The sequence below is a fragment of the Geotrypetes seraphini genome, chromosome 8 (assembly GCF_902459505.1).
Source record: "Geotrypetes seraphini chromosome 8, aGeoSer1.1, whole genome shotgun sequence".
Lineage (NCBI taxonomy): Eukaryota > Metazoa > Chordata > Amphibia > Gymnophiona > Dermophiidae > Geotrypetes > Geotrypetes seraphini.
Genome location: NC_047091.1, coordinates 119,730,453 through 119,748,260, shown reverse-complemented (window position 1 = coordinate 119,748,260; position 17,808 = coordinate 119,730,453). Strand labels below are relative to the sequence as shown.

The 17,808-nt window shown below is 42.6% G+C and overlaps 1 protein-coding gene across 2 annotated transcripts in view; it reads right to left on the bottom strand.

The window, feature by feature from the left end:
* JAK3 (Janus kinase 3) overlaps window positions 1-17,808 on the bottom strand; it is a 138,665-nt gene that overhangs the window by 110,264 nt on the left and 10,593 nt on the right. For both annotated transcript variants that reach the window (XM_033957213.1, XM_033957214.1), the window contains exons 4-9: window positions 14,920-15,037; window positions 12,498-12,643; window positions 9,525-9,819; window positions 8,995-9,117; window positions 5,428-5,585; window positions 4,019-4,130 (exon numbers count right to left, since the gene is read on the bottom strand). In XM_033957213.1, coding sequence (XP_033813104.1) covers window positions 4,019-4,130; window positions 5,428-5,585; window positions 8,995-9,117; window positions 9,525-9,819; window positions 12,498-12,643; window positions 14,920-15,037 — 952 coding nt within the window. The remainder of the gene's footprint in view (window positions 1-4,018; window positions 4,131-5,427; window positions 5,586-8,994; window positions 9,118-9,524; window positions 9,820-12,497; window positions 12,644-14,919; window positions 15,038-17,808) is intronic.

The window sequence follows — 17,808 nt, the reverse complement described above, 5'->3', positions numbered from 1 at the left end:
TTAAACTCTGCCTCAAGTTAAAATCATGCAACTGCATCCTGGACCCATTTCCCTCCTACCTATTTGAGAAAATCCCTGCACAGGCCATCACATCTCTTACCAAACTCATAAATTCTGCCCTATTATCAGGCCTATTCTCCACTGAAATGGGACACATCGCATTGACCCCTTTACTGAAAAAAGCTGACCTAGACCCCTCCATACCATCCAACTACCGTCCAATAGCAAATATCCCTCTCCTCACCAAACTGCTCGAGTCTATCATATCTACCCAGCTCTCTTCCTACTTAGAAAGATTCTCCATCCTCTTACCTTACCAATATGGCTTCAGACCCAACTTCTGCACTGAATCCCTATTGGCCTCTCTAATCTCTAAGGTTCAGCAACTGCATTCTCGTAACAAGTTTGCTGTCCTTCTACAATTCGACCTCTCCGCAGCTTTTGACGTTGTCCACCACGACATTCTAATTTTCCAACTCTCCGAGATAGGCATTAGCTCCATAGTTCTTGATTGGTTCTCCAAATTCTTGCGCTCCCGCTCTTACATGGTTAACATGAGCGGCACCTCATCCTCCCCCTGGACCCCGACTTGTGGTGTCCCACAAGGCTCACCCCTCTCCCCAATCCTCTTTAACATTTACATGTCCTCCCTGAAACTACTCCAACTATCCCCCCTTGAAACTCTTTACACTTATGCTGATGACATCCTCGTCCTCCTTGAGACCGACTCGAACCTCACTAACCTCTCCACGAACATATCCTCATGCATAAAGAACCTCCAATCCTGGGCATTCACAATGCATTTGAAACTAAACGAGTCCAAAACAAAACTCCTTTGGCTCGGCCCAAAATTAGACCATCTACCTTCCTCCATCCCATTGTCCTCCGGCCCCCCATTACAGCTCGAGTTCTCAAGCAAAGTTCTGGGTGTCACCTTAGACTCTTCTCTATCCTTCAACAAACATCTCCAATCCCTGGTGAAGAAATGCTTCTTCAGCCTTCACATGCTAAGGAAAGTCAGACCCTATTTTCACCAAAAACACTTCGCAGTCCTAGTACAATCCATCATCCTCTCCAGATTGGATTATTGCAATTCTATCTACCTCAGCCTAACCAAGAAAAGCCTCCACAGACTTCAGCGGATTCAGAATGCCGCAGCTAAGCTTGTTTTCGCGAAAAGCAAATTTGATCACGTCTCACCACTCCTATCTAAGCTCCATTGGCTCCCAGTAATCCCCAGGATCCACTTCAAATGTGCGTGTCTAGCCTACAAGATCCTACATGGCATCCTTCCTGCCGTTATCCCTCTATCCTGGAACTCCCCAACCCCTACTTCCTCCAGACCCTCCCAAATTTTTAAACTATCCTTCCCTTCCATAAAAGGTATTTCCCATGCAGGCAAACTTGGGTCATCCCTCCCCTTTAGAATCACTGAGATCTGGAATAACCTCACCTCCCCACTCCGAACCTCAAGCTCCCTCCAACTCTTCCGCAAACACCTAAAAACCTGGCTATTCTCAAAACTGTAACACTTCCCCCCTCTTAGGCCTCTCCCCTTCCCCCTTTACACCTAACTCTTTAATCTCTCCACTGTAGTTCCTCTCTCATCCTTCTTCCTGTAAACCGTGCCGAGCTCCGCATTCGTGGAGATGGTGCGGAATATAAACCCAAGGTTTAGTTTAGTTTAGTTTAGTTTAAATCTAAATTCTTTCTAGCTAGTCCTAATGAAAAAATTACTGAAACAACTCTACTTTTAAACGGTCAATCTTATTCGATATCTCCTAAGCTAAAAATTTTAGGGGTTATTTTAGATGGTCCTTATCTTTTAAGGTCCATACAGATTTACTCGTTAAGAGATGTTTTATTGTCCTCTGGAAGCTGCATACTATTAGGAAATATTTTGATTTTATATCATTTAAAATCCTGGTCTAATCTTCAATCCTTTCAATATTGGATTATTGTAATGTTATTTATTTGGAATCGTATAAAATAACCACTAGCCGATTAAAAATCATACAAAATACAGCTATTTGTTTGATTTTTAATTTGAAAAAAACATGATCATATCAGTGTATATTATCAAAAGCTTCACTGGCTTCCGTTTGAGCCTAGAGTGTTATTTAAATTTGGATGCATTTGTTTTAAAGTTTTATTTGGCTTAGCACCGGCTTACCTTGTTTCTCATTTTAGTTTTTTTAGTTTTAAGAAAAATATCCATAGATCTAGTTGGTTTTATTTTCCTTCAGCAAATGCATGTCGTTACAAAAAATTTTTGGACAGGACTCTAGCATTCCAAGCAGAATTAATGAATTAATGTTTGAATCTTCTTGTTTCTCCATTTCTTACTTACTATCAATTTTGAAAAAATCTTAAAGCCCATTTATTTAAACAATATAATATACATTATTGATTTTCATATTATCATGTAGTTATAATGTACTTTTTATCTTTTTATCTGCACTTATTTTAGCTGATATTATGTTATCCTTATTCATTAGTTTTAATGCTTGTATTAGTTACTCTGATTTTATTATGTATGATGTTATTATTATGTTGTATGCTGAGTACCTAATTGTGTAAACCACTGTTCTTCAACCACCGGTCCATGGACCAGTGCCGGTCCACAGAAATTTCCTGCCGGTCCACAGGGCCAGCACGTGCAGCAGGCCCAAAATAGTGTTCTTCAACCGCCAGTCTATGGTGTGATCGAAGCAGCGTTATCTTCGAGCCAGCTCCCTCTTCCTAACTGATTCAGTGCACAAAGCCACGGGCAGTGGCTCCTACGGGCATCCTGCGCCTGAACCGGAAGACTTCTTTCTGACGTTGCAACGTCAGAGGGAAGGCTTCCAGATGAGGCACGGGACGTGCAAAGTGTTATGGGGGCGGGGTCTGAGTGGAGATTGGGTAGAGATGGGCAGAGTCTGGCCCACGACTTAGCCCAATGTTCTTCAACCGCCGATCCAAGGTCCAGTGCTGGTCCACAGAATAATTTTTTTATTTCTGCCGGTCCATAGGTGTAAAAATGTTGAAAAACACTGGTGTAAACCGCTATGAATTGATGGTTAGGCTGTATATAAGAATAAATAATTATTATTATTGCACATTGGGAGTGATTTTGTCACCATCAGATATTTACAATGAAATATATATTAAAAAAGTCATTTAAACAATTAACAGCTAATAGACAAAGAAAAAAAAGAACAAAAGAGAAACAAAATAGAATAATAACATTTTTTCCTTTTTATAATTTGAGGATTATATTGTTTGGACACTTTAGCACTTTAATTGTGGGTGTATGGTCCGAGGATGTTTCATGATTGAGTACCCTGCTGGGTAACAATTGCTTGCTACTCTTATTACAGGCGTGTCCCGATTCAAGAGCAGTGATTACTGAGGACCATTGAAACCCTCATTATTTCTATTACTCTTTTGATTTCTTTAAGCATGAACTGTTTTAAAAATTCAATTTGACAATCACTATTATTAAACGTCATGGGTTTATGACTTCCCAGTGGCTCTAAATCAAACTATACAAGAAGTTTTTTCATTTGGATCTTTATCTGCCATCATTTATTATGTTACTATGAACAAGGAAAGCTGAGGGGGAAAGGTGATAAAGAAGGGTACAAGGACAAAGAAGGCATGTGGGGGTAGGGTTACCAGATTTTCTGTTCGGAAAATCCAGACCCCTTAGACCTGCTCCCAGGCCTGCCCAATTCCACCAATCCCCGCCCCATCACGCTCCAGTCCTGCCCCCCAATCCCACCCTAGCCCCACCCCAGTCAAGCCTTCTGCTGCCTGCTCTGGTCAGGTAGGAGGGCATCCGTGCTTTCGCTATGTGATGACATCACACACAAAGTACCGGGTTTTGAAAAGCTGTCCAGAGTCCTCATAAGGAGGACATATCTGGGGAAATCCAGACGTCCGGTAACTCTATGTGGGAAGGAGAAGGGATAGTGCAAGGGCAAGGAGAGAGAGGAGAAATCGAGAACAGGAGAGGCAGGAGCCGCTGTCCTACCTCAGTGCAGATGGTGAGGATGTACCGGTTGAAGTGCTGTGGGCTGCAACGCAATATGTACTGCCCCCCAGTGCTCCCCAATTTTTTCAGCTTGTTCACTGCAAACTCAGAGCTGAGAAACAAAAATAGAGAGGCTGAGCCCAGAAGGCACCAGAGTCCTGAGGCACAAATGCCCTGGAGTAAAATCTACCTACGTTGGCCGTACAGTAACCACATCACCTCAGGTCAACCAAACAGGCTAATTTAGTCCTGCTCTCCCCCCCCCCCCCCCCCCCCCCCCCCCCCCCCCGCCTACAGAGAGCTGTTGTTCTGAATTTCTTAGAAAGGCCAATTGGAAACCCCTATTAAATCAATGATGTAATGGAATGGAGCAAAACCAGGACTAGAATATGCTGTTCAGATGACCTGGAAGGAGATGGTGGCCCTCTAGCCAATTATTCCCCATTCTAGTTCAACCAATAAGCTTTTTTTTTTTGTTCTTTCTACCAACAATAAATTCATCATCCTGAGGACCTGTGGTAGATGCCCATCCCACTCCTCCTAAAATGGTGGTGTTTCAGACTAGCTGTGATAATTAAGCATGAGATCAATTTGTTTGCATTAATCTTTAACTACTTTTAATATACAATAGGGTTGTATCATGTCTTATCATTTGTGTACTTTATTTTTGTACAAAACTAATAAAAATATTTGAACTTAAAAAAAAAAAAGCCTTACTGCAAAATATTGGGTCCCTTTTACAAAGCTGCAGTAACAATTCCGGTGCAGCAAATGCAATGCCATCCATGCAATTCTTATGGGCTGCATTGCATTTGCTGTGTCTGGACTCCCTACCACGAATTTGTAAAAGTGACACATTATTAACTGACCTTTTACATTTTCTATGTGTATCCTTTTTTAAAATTTGTTATATAATAACATACTATGTGATATCATTTCATCTGTCAGTGTTCATTGCAATCTGCCTAGAACTTCATTGGTGGAATACACATTTTAAAACAAATTATATCTTATTTTTCAATCCAATCAGCCATATTCAAAAGGATTTTTCTTCTTTACATGGCTCAGCAGTAAAATTTATCTGGTCAAAATAATAGTGATGCTGGGGGGCATTCCCAAGGGATGGTTTCACTCTAGTTATAGTAACTCAGGCCAACCAAATAACAGATAATGTTGTGCTCTTAATTACACCAGTCTCAGTAAATTGTTTTCATGTGTTTTCATTATAACTATCCCACAAAACCAGATCATGGAGGGAAACCTCTGGGACTAGACTGGGAACCACTGGTTTAAAAGCAGTGTGACCAGTTGGCTCCATCATACCAGAATAGGCAGATTTAGGTCTGGTTTTACCCCACTGCATGCAGGGATCTGAACCTGTCTACTTTGGATGTTGATAACCTCCTTACGTTATTGGCCCATGACACTGGTTCTCAATGCTCCACAGCAGCCGTGGTGGTGCCACATTCCCACAGAAATAATGGTAGGTATCCACGGTGAGCCGGTAATATCCATCCACAAGTGAAACAAAGGACAGTGCCTCTTTTTGGCCAAGGAACTCAGCTTCCTGCAGAGGAGAGAAACACCATGAGTGCAGGGTGGGGAAACCACGAGGCTTTCCTCCAGGGGGCAGCCACCAATATTATCCATAAACTCCCACCCAAAAGAACAGCAGGGCTTCTTACATCAATCAGTAACAGGCTGAGCCTGATATTTTTTTTGGTTTTGCGTTGCTTTTAGATTCCTGTTCCATTGAATTCTGGGTGAGAAGTGAAGTGGTCTAATGGTAGACCTGCTGCCTCAGCACCCTGAGGTTGTGGGATCAAATCCCAGCACTGCTCCTTGTGACCCTGGGCAAGTCACTTAATACTCCATTGTCCCCAGGAACAAAATAAGTACCTGTATATAAGTAAACCACTTTGAATGTATAACCACAAAAGGTGTTATACATAGGGTTACCATTTTTCAGACTGTAAAAATCTGGACACATGGCCCCGCCCTGTACTACCTCCAGCCCGTCCCATTCTGCCCTATCCCCGCCCAGCTCCGCCCCGTTGTGTCTCCAGCCCCTCCATGATCAGTCTCCATCCCTGCCCCCACAAACCTCTCTTCTTCCCTGACCGTGTCTGGAGGGCCTGGAGCATGCACGGATGTGTGTGACGTCATCCGTGCATGCTCAGATGCCCTCCAGATGCGGTCAGAATTCGTCGGGGCTTTCCAAAACCCGGACATACTGCTGGGTTTTGGAAAGTCCATCCTAAAAACAGCATTTACCGTATTTTCACGCATATAACGCACGCGTTATACGCGTTTTTACCTACCGCGCATACCCCTCGCGCGTTATACGCGTGAGCGCGGTATACAAAAATTTTTTTACATAGTTCCCACCCTGCCCGACGCCCGATTCACCCCCCCCAGCAGGACCACTTGCACCCCCACCCCGAACGACCGCTCGCACGCGCTCCCACCCGCACCCGCATCCACGATCGGAGCAAGAGGGAGCCCAAGCCCTCTTGCCCGGCCGACTCCCCAACTCCCCGACAATATCGGGCCAGGAGGGAGCCCAAACCCTCCTGGCCACGGCGACCCCCTACCCCCACCCCGCACTACATTACGGGCAGGAGGGATCCCAGGCCCTCCTGCCCTCGACGCAAACCCCCCTCCCTCCAACGACCGCCCCCCCCCCAAGAACCTCCGACCGCCCCCCCAGCCGACCCACGACCCCCCTGGCCGACCCCCACCCCCCTTTCCCGTACCTTTGGTAGTTGGCCGGACAGACGGGAGCCAAACCCGCCTGTCCGGCAGGCAGCCAACGACGGAATGAGGTCGGATTGGCCCATCCGTCCCAAAGCTCCGCCTACTGGTGGGGCCTAAGGCTCGTGGGCCAATCAGAATAGGCCCTGGAGCCTTAGGTCCCACCTGGGGGCGCGGCCTGAGGCACATGGGCAGTCATGCACGGAAAGTCAGGGCGGGTGAACAGAGAGTCGGGACAGCGCACGGAGAGTCGGGGCAGTGCACGGAAAGTCAGGGCGGGTGAACGGAGAGTCAGAACAGCGCACGGAGAGGCGGGGCAGTGCACGGAAAGTCAGGGAGGGTGAACGGAGAGTCGGGACAGCGCACGGAGAGGCGGGGCAGTGCACGGAAAGTCAGGGAGGGTGAACGGATAGTCGGGACAGCGCACGGAGAGTCGGGGAGGGCGAAAGGAGAGTCGGGGTGGCCAGAGGAGAGTCGGGGCGGGCGAAAGGACAGTCGGGCTGCATGCGCGGTATACCCGTGAGCGCGGTATACAAAAGTTTTTGTACATAAAATCGTGGTTTCTGCGCGCTATACCCGTGTGCGCGTTTTACACGGGTGCGCGTTATCTGCGTGAAAATACGGTATTAGTCGTTCCTTCATTCTGATAACGTTTCCTTGATTTCCATAGGAATTCTTTATTTTCTGTCATGGCTCCTAACTCTCTAGAATTCTTTGCCTTTTTATCTCTGTTCAGAAAAATCATTTGCGACCTTCGAGGTACAATTAAAGGCCTACTACTTCTCCTTGGCCTTCAGCTCTTAATTTACTTCCTTTTGACGGCTACTTTTCTTAAAAGTTGCATTCCTGGCTTTATGAAATTAGTATGGGCAGAACTAAATTCCCTGTTTCCTTCCCTACCATATTGTTCATCCTTTTCCCCAACCTTTTATTTTTATTGTAATTCGCTGATTCCCTCTTTCCTCATGTTCTCAATTATATTCTATGTTTTGTTCTACTTTTTTCGTTTCCTACCCTATTTCATTTTTACTTTGTTTATTTTAAATTTTTATTGTAAACCGCTTAGATTTACCTTTGGTTTCATATTTGCGGTATATTAAATAAATTGAACTTGAACTTGACATGTCCGGGTTTTCCTGGATGTCTGGTAACTCTAGGTATACAAGTTCCATTTCCTCATTGGAGAAGCAGAATTGCGAGTCCCTGCATGCACTGGGAGTTCTGAAGTAAGGACTGCCTAGGCCAGGGGTATCAAATGCCGGTCCTCAAGGGCCGCAATCCAGTTGGGTTTTCAGGGTTTCCCCAATGAATGTGCATGAGATCTATTTGCATGCACTGCTTTCATAGCATGCTAATAGATCTCATGCATATTCATTGGGGAAACTCTGACAACCCAGCTGGATTGCGGCCCTCTAGGACCGACATTTGACACCCCTGGAGTTGAACATATGCCAGATTACCTAGTTCCTGGCAACCAATTAGGGCATGCATCCACAGAATTCCATAACACTGCCAGAAAATTTTTGGACTCCCCTCCCATGGCCGTGCCCTCTTTTGGGTTGCGCACTATAGGATTTGGATACTCAGGTCCAGATTCTCTAACCGGCGCCGTTGTTGGCAGCCACCTTACAAGTGGTTGCCAATTGCGTGTCAATCACACGACAGCGCCAGCTAGTGAATCGTGCCCCCGGCAAAGGTAGAGCGCCTGAAATGTAGGCCTACAGTGGCATTAGATGCCGTAAAGCACCTAGGGAAGCACAATTCTGGTGCTGACTTTTTAAATCAGTTTAAAAAACGGCATTTAAACGGCGTTTTCACTGAGCTTAGGCGCCTACTGACGCCTAAAAACCAGCACCGTTTAGAGAATTTGGGCCTCGGTGTTACAGAATAGTGTACAGCCATATGCGCAAGCAAATCCTAATTAGTTTCAATTAACTTCAATAATAGTTAATGCCCAATAATTGCCATTAATTGGCTCATTAACCAATTAAGTTGCATGCACCTCTCATGATCATGCCCAAATTTTGGCACACAAATTTAGAGATCTTTATAGAATCCGGGAGACAGTATGCAGACAGTGGAGATCCAGTCTACCTGATACATGTTCACTACCAGAATCCTGAGACTGACTGGATTTGGGAGCCCCAGCCCAGGGTTAGGAAGCTCTGCCCTGTTCGTGGAGGGTTAGCCACACTCTCTCTTAGTGCTAAGAGGCCACGTACCAGCACCTTGTTGTCTTGCTTGGTGATGGTGACAATTCTGCTTTCCACAGGCCTCTTCTCATAGTACGCCTGTGTAATGCCGATATCAGTGATCTCCGGAAAGTCACAGAACACCTGCCATATCTATGTGTATAAGAGACATTCATTAAACAGCTGAGATGGGAAGCCTAGTTAATAATGTCCTATAATGACTAAGGTCTGAGCAAAGAATAGCCATAGCATTTAGGATCAAGTAGACTTCCAACCTAGCAGCAGGATTAGGCCTCAGTCTTCCCTGGGCATTACCTCTGATTTACAAGCAGGAATAGGTACAGTATGACAATGAGTTTATTAATACAGAAACCCACCTCCTCATCATGTTTACAGGGTACAGTGATCAGTCTTAAATATCAAGCCATCGATTCTGAACAATCTCAAAGCTACAGAACTGCATGAATCTAACTGGAGAGATGGCACACAGACACACACACACACATACAGAAACACAGCCAAAGATCTCCTATAATTTTGTGCTAAATGTGTGCACCAACCTCACTGTCCTTTAAACGCCAATAAATTCCACTTCCCCCGCACACACGGATGACCTTTTCTGTGCCATGTGCCCGTCCTGCAGAGGGTGTCTGGACCGGGAACATCTCCATTCCGAAATTGGGCTCCAACTTCTCCAGGTCCAAAAGGTATTTGATCTTCAGGTGCTGAATTTGGGCATTGCAGGTGCTGATTCTAAGAAGAGACCTCTGCACCCTCTGGCGGATCCGTCTGCGGGTCAGGAAGCTGTGCTGCTGGATCTGATACTGCAGACTCTTGGGGACACAGCTTTTGTAGCTGGAAGGGTATAGGCATCATCAGTCTTACAGAGCGTGAGGTCAAGGGAACCCGTGATTACTCCAGCAGGGGCAGACTTACTAGATCAGGCCCAGTAGGGTTACCATATGTTTCCAGAAAAAGGAGGATGAATTGAGATATCCAGGTTTTACTTTCATTGTTTTCAATCTGTCCTCCTTTCTTTCATAGCTTTCAGTGAAAGTAAAACCCAGATGTCTCAATCTGTCCTCCTTTTTCTTGACTTTGTCACAGTGGGTGGAGTAGGGAAGCTAGTTTGGTGAATGTTAAAGAAAATAGGATTTTTAAATAAAAAAAAGAAAAATGGACTTAGGGATATTTGGAGTATTGAGATTGGACAGACAATTTCTGTTTCTCAATGGCCACGATTTTGGTCCTGGAGATTAAGATCTACAAAGTCAGCATCTATGAATCAAACATGGATGTTTTTATTACATAGAGTGTTATGGACCCCTACGCGCCTGCAAAAGATAGATAGCACTAGATCCAATAGATGCTGGCATTGTAAAACAGAAATAGGGACGTTAGATCACTTAATTTTTTTTTGTCCCTGTGTAAATGCCTTTTGGAATTTAATTTGGCCCCAAATTAATAAGTTATTAGAAAATCATGTAGGACTCTCATATGACACCATACTATTTGGCACTGCAATGAGAACTCAGAGTCCGATCTCAGCAAATAATAATAAGCTGCTATTAATATTGACAGGAGTCGCCATGCAACAAATAACTCAAAACTGGAAGGACTACACCAAATTAAATTATACATTCTGGTGGAACTCTGTCTGTCATATCTATAAAATGGAAAAAGTAATAGCATTACAACATGGGAATCTTCATAATTTCATGAAAATTTGGCAACCATTGACAAATTATTCTACTGATTAGATTTCTTAGCACATTTATAATAGGTATATAGGAATGGGGAGGGACTTATATAATTTTTGGATTTACTATTTATGATATGATATATAGAATGTAATTACAAATGTTATGAAATAATTAATTATATTATATGTGAATTAATTGATGTAAGAATATAAAATTAATAAATAAATTATCACAATAATGATTATATTAGAATGGGGAGGGGAAGGGAATGTATATTATATGGTTTTAAGTATTGAAAAAATGGGAGGGATATATGTTATCTGATAATTGAATTATTTGTAATCACAATTTTTCATGCATTATTTGAAGTTTATATGTACAATTAAAATATTGTAAGAATGAAAAATTTATAAATAAAATATTAAAAAAAAAAAAAAAAAAAAAAAGAAAATAGGAAGTCAAATTGGCTTAATGCAGTGATACGTTACAAGACTCATAAGAATAGTGTTTTCTAATAGATTGTCTCACAAAAACAGTTAAATATATAATTTTATCTACTTCACATACACTCAGAATTGTGTAATTCGACCAAGAGCTGAAGCTCATAAAGTTGAACCCACCACCCAATCACTGTGCATGGAATGGTGAAGAATTGTAAATACAAGTGCTATTCAAAAATTAAAATCAATATACTCGATGGCAAAAAAGAATATTCTCACTTAGCTTTTAGGGTTTTCAGCAGGTCCCGACATGGACCATGTTTCAAATGTCTTTTTCAAGGAACCCAAAGCAAGGTTTAAACAACTGAAATGCCAGAACTGGTAAAAGTGAGATTGGGCCCAATTCTGAGTATGTGAAGTAGATAAAATTATATATTTAACTGTTTTTGTGAGACAATCTATTAGAAAACACTATTCTTAGGAGTCTTGTAACGTATCACTCCTTTTTCTTGAACCCTAAGACCCAGGTTTGAGCCTGGAAATGTAAGGACAGTATTGGGGGGGGGGTGCATAGAGTTGCCAACTGACTTCAGATTTGCTTGACAGAACCGATTCATTCCTGGGTTTTCCCCCACTGCGTGCAAGGACTTGTACTCTTACTTTTCTTAAGAAGGCAATGGGGGAAATTAGAATTACAAGTTCCTGCATGAAGCAGGGTAAACTCAGAACTGGATCAACCATGTCAGATGAATCTGGAGCTAGTTGGCAACCTTAACGGCGGGTCCACAAGTAAGGCACTAAAGAGGCAATGATAGGATCAACTCCTAAGGAGATTCAGTCAGCTGAAGATTCAAACAGCTCAAAAAGAAAAGAAAATGCAGTCAGAAAGCTTCTCTGGCCCTTCTTCACAGCTAAATTGCCAATAGATGAAGGTCACCTATCTCATTATTTGGCCCTCTACAACCAAAAGTTCACCGGAATCCCTGCCTTACTGCTGTGGAATTAATACTTGGGTCTGCCACATCATGCCTACAACAGACCTCTGAATCCGATGCCCTGCTGCCATGGCAAGGAAAAAGACAACCCTTCTGGTCTGTTTGCTGCTGCTGACAGCACTTTGACATGAGCCACTCCAAGTATGAAAACTGCTTGGCCAGGGGGGAGAATGGCCTCACAACAAGGTTACCCACTTCCCCTGTGTCCTCTGCTCAGCCCGGACAAGTCCTTATCTTGCCCTAATGCTTTCAGGGACTTGTAGATAATGGGGGAGAACCAGGACTGATTCAGGCTATGTGGGTGACCTGGTGCCATATAATTGAAGGTGCACATCTTTATTCCCTCCTCCCCTCCTTGCTGTTTTAAATTTCTCCTGACAGCTCTATTTCCTCACCTGATGTTGCTGAAGAGCTTTGGAAGGCTGTAGCCAGTCTCCTGCTTTATTCTCAGCATGTCCAGCACAGCTAAAGCCAGGCACTCCTGTTGCACCTTCAGGCTCAGTGCGGTGTTCATCTGTCCAGTCACAAAGTCACTGCGGCACTGGAGAGAGCCCACAAGGAACATCCTCCAGGGTCAATGGAGGATGTAAAAGCAAACCAAAAAGGACAAGTTTATAAAATGTGAACAGACCTTTAAGACATAATGAGTGTTACGAGAAATGAGTGGTAATGTTTAAAACTAAAATGGTTTCACTTTTGGAGAGAATGGACAGGAGCTCAAAAGCCTTGGTTCAGGGCCACCTCAAAGAACTGTGGCACCCTAAGCCAACTTTTCTATCAGCGCCCCTACCCCCATGATTCAGTAGCTCCCCATCTCTGTCAAGTCTCCCCTCCCTAATGCTGGTGATAAAGGACACCATAATTTTGAATCCCAATCTGACATCTCTCCCTCCCTGCCCACAGAAGGGAGGAAATGTAGGGAGAGATACTAGACTGGGATTTTGGTGCCCTTTATCACTGGCACTCTGAGACAGAGTCTCATATAGAAACATGACAGCAGAAAAAGGCCAAATGGCCCTTCCAGTCTGCCCATCCACAGCATCCACTATCTACTCCTCTCCCGATGAGATCCCACGTGCCTGTCTTACACTTTGTTGAATTCAGAGCCAGTCTTTGTCTCCACCATTTCTACTGGGAGACTATTCCATGCATCTACCACCCTTTTGGTTAAAAAAAAAAAAAAAAAAAGTGTTTCCTCAGATTACTCCTGAGCCTATCACTTCTTAATCTCATTCTATGCCCTCTCACTCTGGAATTTCCTTTCACTTGAAAGAGACTCGCCTCATGTTTATTTATACCACATAGGACAGGTATTTAAATGTCTCAATCATATCTCCCCTCTCACCTGGTCCATATGTTGAGTTGGCCCTATCCTTGGTCACTTGTAGAGATTAGTGCCTGTTAGAAGTTGCAACTGGGGTGTACTCTGAATCCTAAAACTAATAAATTATGCCCTATTGGAAACCATGGGAGGGACTTACCTAGACACTACTTAACATACAAAAAACAAGAAAAAAAGAAGGAAAAAAGTGGAGAAAAAGCCTCAGTTCATCTTCATATGGCAAAAAACTTCACTTATTAAGCAAGGTCCAAAATGTATCAGTTCACTCTGCAGTGAGAAACACTATAGTAGCCCTCGTAGGAACCACCTCAAAAAATACTCTAGCACGCCAAATTACAAAACTTCCAAAAAAATGTGAGTAAAGCAAGCAGCACATATATGAGTCTCAAACACAGTCAATGGTAAGCAGGAAAAAACGAACACTTAGCTGCAGACGGTGTCCAGGCTGTCATCCATGCATCCAAAAAGTGCAAGCCTGCCTGGCCCTGCAGCCACTCTTTCCCGAAGGGGAAACCTCCGTTTCGCTGAGCTGCGTCAGGGGAATGATTCCAGCCTACTCCACCAGCAACTGTAGAGGCTCTCCAAGTGCTCCAGCTGCTCACATCCACACACATAGAAGCTGAGGTGTACTCTGAATCCCCTTACAACAGTAAGAGTTTCACTAGGCATCTCTACTCTACCTCAGGGAAATTCAATGGAAACCTGGAGTTGGGCACTTGAGAGTGATGTCATAAAGAATAACACCTCTGGGAGTGAGGTCACAAAGAAAAAGAATCTGCCCGATATTCAGCGCTATTTAACCAACCAGGAACATCTCCTGGCCAGTTAAATAGTGCTAAGCTGGCTAGCCACAAATATTCAGCGGGAGATAGCTATCTCTGTTGAAAATTCACAGTTAGCAGCTAGCTTGGTCACCAGTTATGTCGAGCGACAAAGCCAGTTAGAACCAATATTCGTTGGCTAGTCAGCAATACTCCATCTAAAGATTGGCCAGGTGAATACAAATGTTTTCTCATGTGAGCGACAAGTTCTAAAAACATTTTTTTGTGTGAGCACCAATTTCTAAAAAAACAACCATTTTCTAGATTTGCAAGTATTTTTGTGAGTAACATTCCTAAACTGTATAAGCAATTGCTCACGTGCTCAGCTTAGAGGGAACATAGCTAGGTGGCTAAGTTTAGTGACCAGATAGGCTCGCATAAATAGCAGGTCTAACTTTGGTTGCTGTAAGTTCGCTGGTCAGCCTATGAATATCAGCTTAACCAGTTAAGTTTCTAGTGGCCAGAAAACCCCTGGAAAACCGGATATAGCCTGGCATTGAATTTTCGGGTTTGCTGCTGACCGCGGTCTCACAATTGGGTCCAATGTCTCTTGGAGCGTTGTCCTAGAAAGGCGAGATATTCAGGAATGAAGCGGCTTATTATAACTCCCTTGGCTACGTGGACAACCAGGATTTGTTTGCTGAGAGAACTCACCTGTGCAAAGAGGTAATCGATAACAGCACAGTCCAGGACGGCACCAGGCCTATCTTTCTGCAGGCTATGACGGTAGGATTTCTGGCTCTCCAGTCCAAACCAGTTAGGAAAAAAAAACCTGAAAAGTATAATCTTCAATTGGAACCACAGAAGATGAGCAGAACTGGCATTAGTCATCTGACCAAGCAACTGAACGTCTTCAGCTGGCATTGGGCAAGTAGTACATAGAGCAGTATTTATACAAAGGACAACTATGGTGAAGTATTAAAAGATGTCAATGGGCCCCAAACCAGTTTAAATAAATTACTATGCCCCAACATGTCAGCATTCATTTTTTCATACCTATAGCTAGAGCATAAATTCGCCCACCAAAAAGGAAAATTGAGGCGATCATAATTTTTCCAATTACGAGTTACCATCTGCATAGCTATCCCAGTCATAATTAGGAAAAGTCGGCATTTATAAAGGTCCATGGGGGGCTTAATATGAAATAATGTTCCACATATGACTACCTCATATGTCAATGGAATTGATGATTCCAGTATGTTATTAATCTTTCCCCATATTGACTTCCATATTATTTTCAAAGTATTTAGGCAGCTAATTCGTAAAAATTTTATTTATGCACTATTTTGATCAGTTTAGTGTCTCTAATTATTGGCTTTTAACTTTTTTAGTTCTATTCAACTTCTTTTATTGGTTTTTTTTTAAACTACTGTAAACCGCATAGAACTTTATGGCCTTGCGGTATATAAACTGATTATTATTATTATTATTATTATTGGTGCAGGTAATCCAGGGGAAAAAGAATCAGAATATAGAGTGGCATGTCTGCGTGTGTGTGGGGGGGGGGGAATCAGAATAGAGAGCAGCATTTATTTATTTATTTATTTATTTTTAAAATTTCTATACCGTTTTGTTCCACAACGGTTTACAAATAATTACTTACATAAAATATTATAAAATGCAGAACAAGGTAAGAACAAAACAAACAGATTCAATCCTTGCATAAAATCAATTTCTCAAAGAAATGCATCTAAAAATAGTTGTGTTTTCAACATTTTCTTAAATGAGCTCTTGTCTCTACATTTTCGAATTTGACCAACCAGGCTATTCCACAGCTTAACCCCTGCACATGTAAAAGTCATGGCACAGCATTACTGTAATCAGTGCAGGCGCCCAGGAATGTGTGTGTGTGAGTAGTTACTGCCATCCATTTTGTAGGCAGTAAGGGCCAGATTCTATAAATGAGGCCCAAGTGTGGCTACATTGTACGTGCCGCTACATGCAATTGTCAATCAACCGTTAGACGCCACTTATAGAACTACGCCTAAGCAGACTTAGGCATCGCAAAGCATTTTAGAACTAGGCACCAGTATATTAGGCCAGGTTTTTACCTAGCCTAATTTACGGTGCCTTACTTGGACACCTAGTGGCTCCTAAGTGTGCCACGCCTATTCTCTGCCCCCTAACCACACCTACTTTTCAGATAGGCATTGTTGGGTGTCAGAAGGTGCCTGGACTTAGGCGTTGCTGGCGCCACTCTGAGTTCCACATGGAACTCTTAATTGCTTACGGTCATTTTTACAAGTTTTGTTTAATTTACTTCGATGGCATGGTAAAGATGCCATTTAAGCTAATTAAGACAATTTGGGTTGTGCATGGATTTTAGTTAGGCATCTCTAGGCATCCTCAATGTAGGTGCGTAACAGTGTCTGACAGGCGCCATTTATAGAATCTGGCCCTAAGGACTTACACGCTAATCCTGCACTAACCAGTTAGTGACAAAGTCAAAAACAAAAATGGAGGAAAATACAATCCTAATGAGGAAGCGTGAAAGAATCAGGAAGAAAAATAATAAACAACACGCTTACACAATAAATATTTTTTTAAATCAAAAATTTTTTTACTCTAATTATAATACATATTTTTCATGTGGGAAGGCATTGCTCAGAGACATGGAGGAAAAAGGGGAACAAGTTCCCCCCAAAACCTCCCCACCCAATCATTGCAGTACTTCAGATTAACAGATAAATACTCTTATGCAATGTATTGAAAACAGATGAAACTTATCTGTCAAATAAAGTTCTTTGGCCTCGACATGCCACGTTTCATTATCTTTTTCAGGAAGCCAAATGAAACAAATTCAAAAGATACAAGTCTTATATGCTGGATGTTAGTCTCGCGAGCAGAGGAGTGGAATTTTTCTTTAAAGCCTTTTTTAGCTCTTGAAAGACTAACAGCCAGCATATAAGACTTGTGCCTTTTGAATTTGTTTCATTTGGCTTCCTGAAGAAATAATGAAACGTGGCACGTCGAGGCCAAAGAACTTTATTTGACAGATAAGTTCCATCTCTTTTCAATACATTGCATAAGTTTCAAGTTTCAAGTTTAATTAAAATTTCTTATACCGCCTAATCAGCCTTCTAGGCAGTGTACAAAATCATAAAAAAAACAATGGTTAAAATACAAATTTAAAAAGACAGGGGGCGACAAAGACTTTTGGAGACAAAACCATAACAGGTGGAAACGAGGATAATAGTCAAGAACTAAAATTTCAAAGATAAAAGATAACAATTTCAGGGAAAAACAATAGGAGGGTAAATAAAAATAAAATAATTCTAAGTCGCCCTTAAAAGGGCAGTTAAATCTCAAAGGCATCGATGAAAAGAAATGTATTTAGCTTTGTCTTGAATTGATTAAGAGTTGATTCTTTGCGTAAATAAGCTGGGATACTATTCCAGAGAGAAGGAGCAGTCACAGAAAAAATAGAAGATCTCATAGGGCTCCTTTTATGAAGGTGCACTAGGGTTTTTAGCGCATGCACAAAATTACCATGTGCTATAGCGCGTGGTAGCTGAAAATCTACTGCCTGCTGAAAAGGAGGCG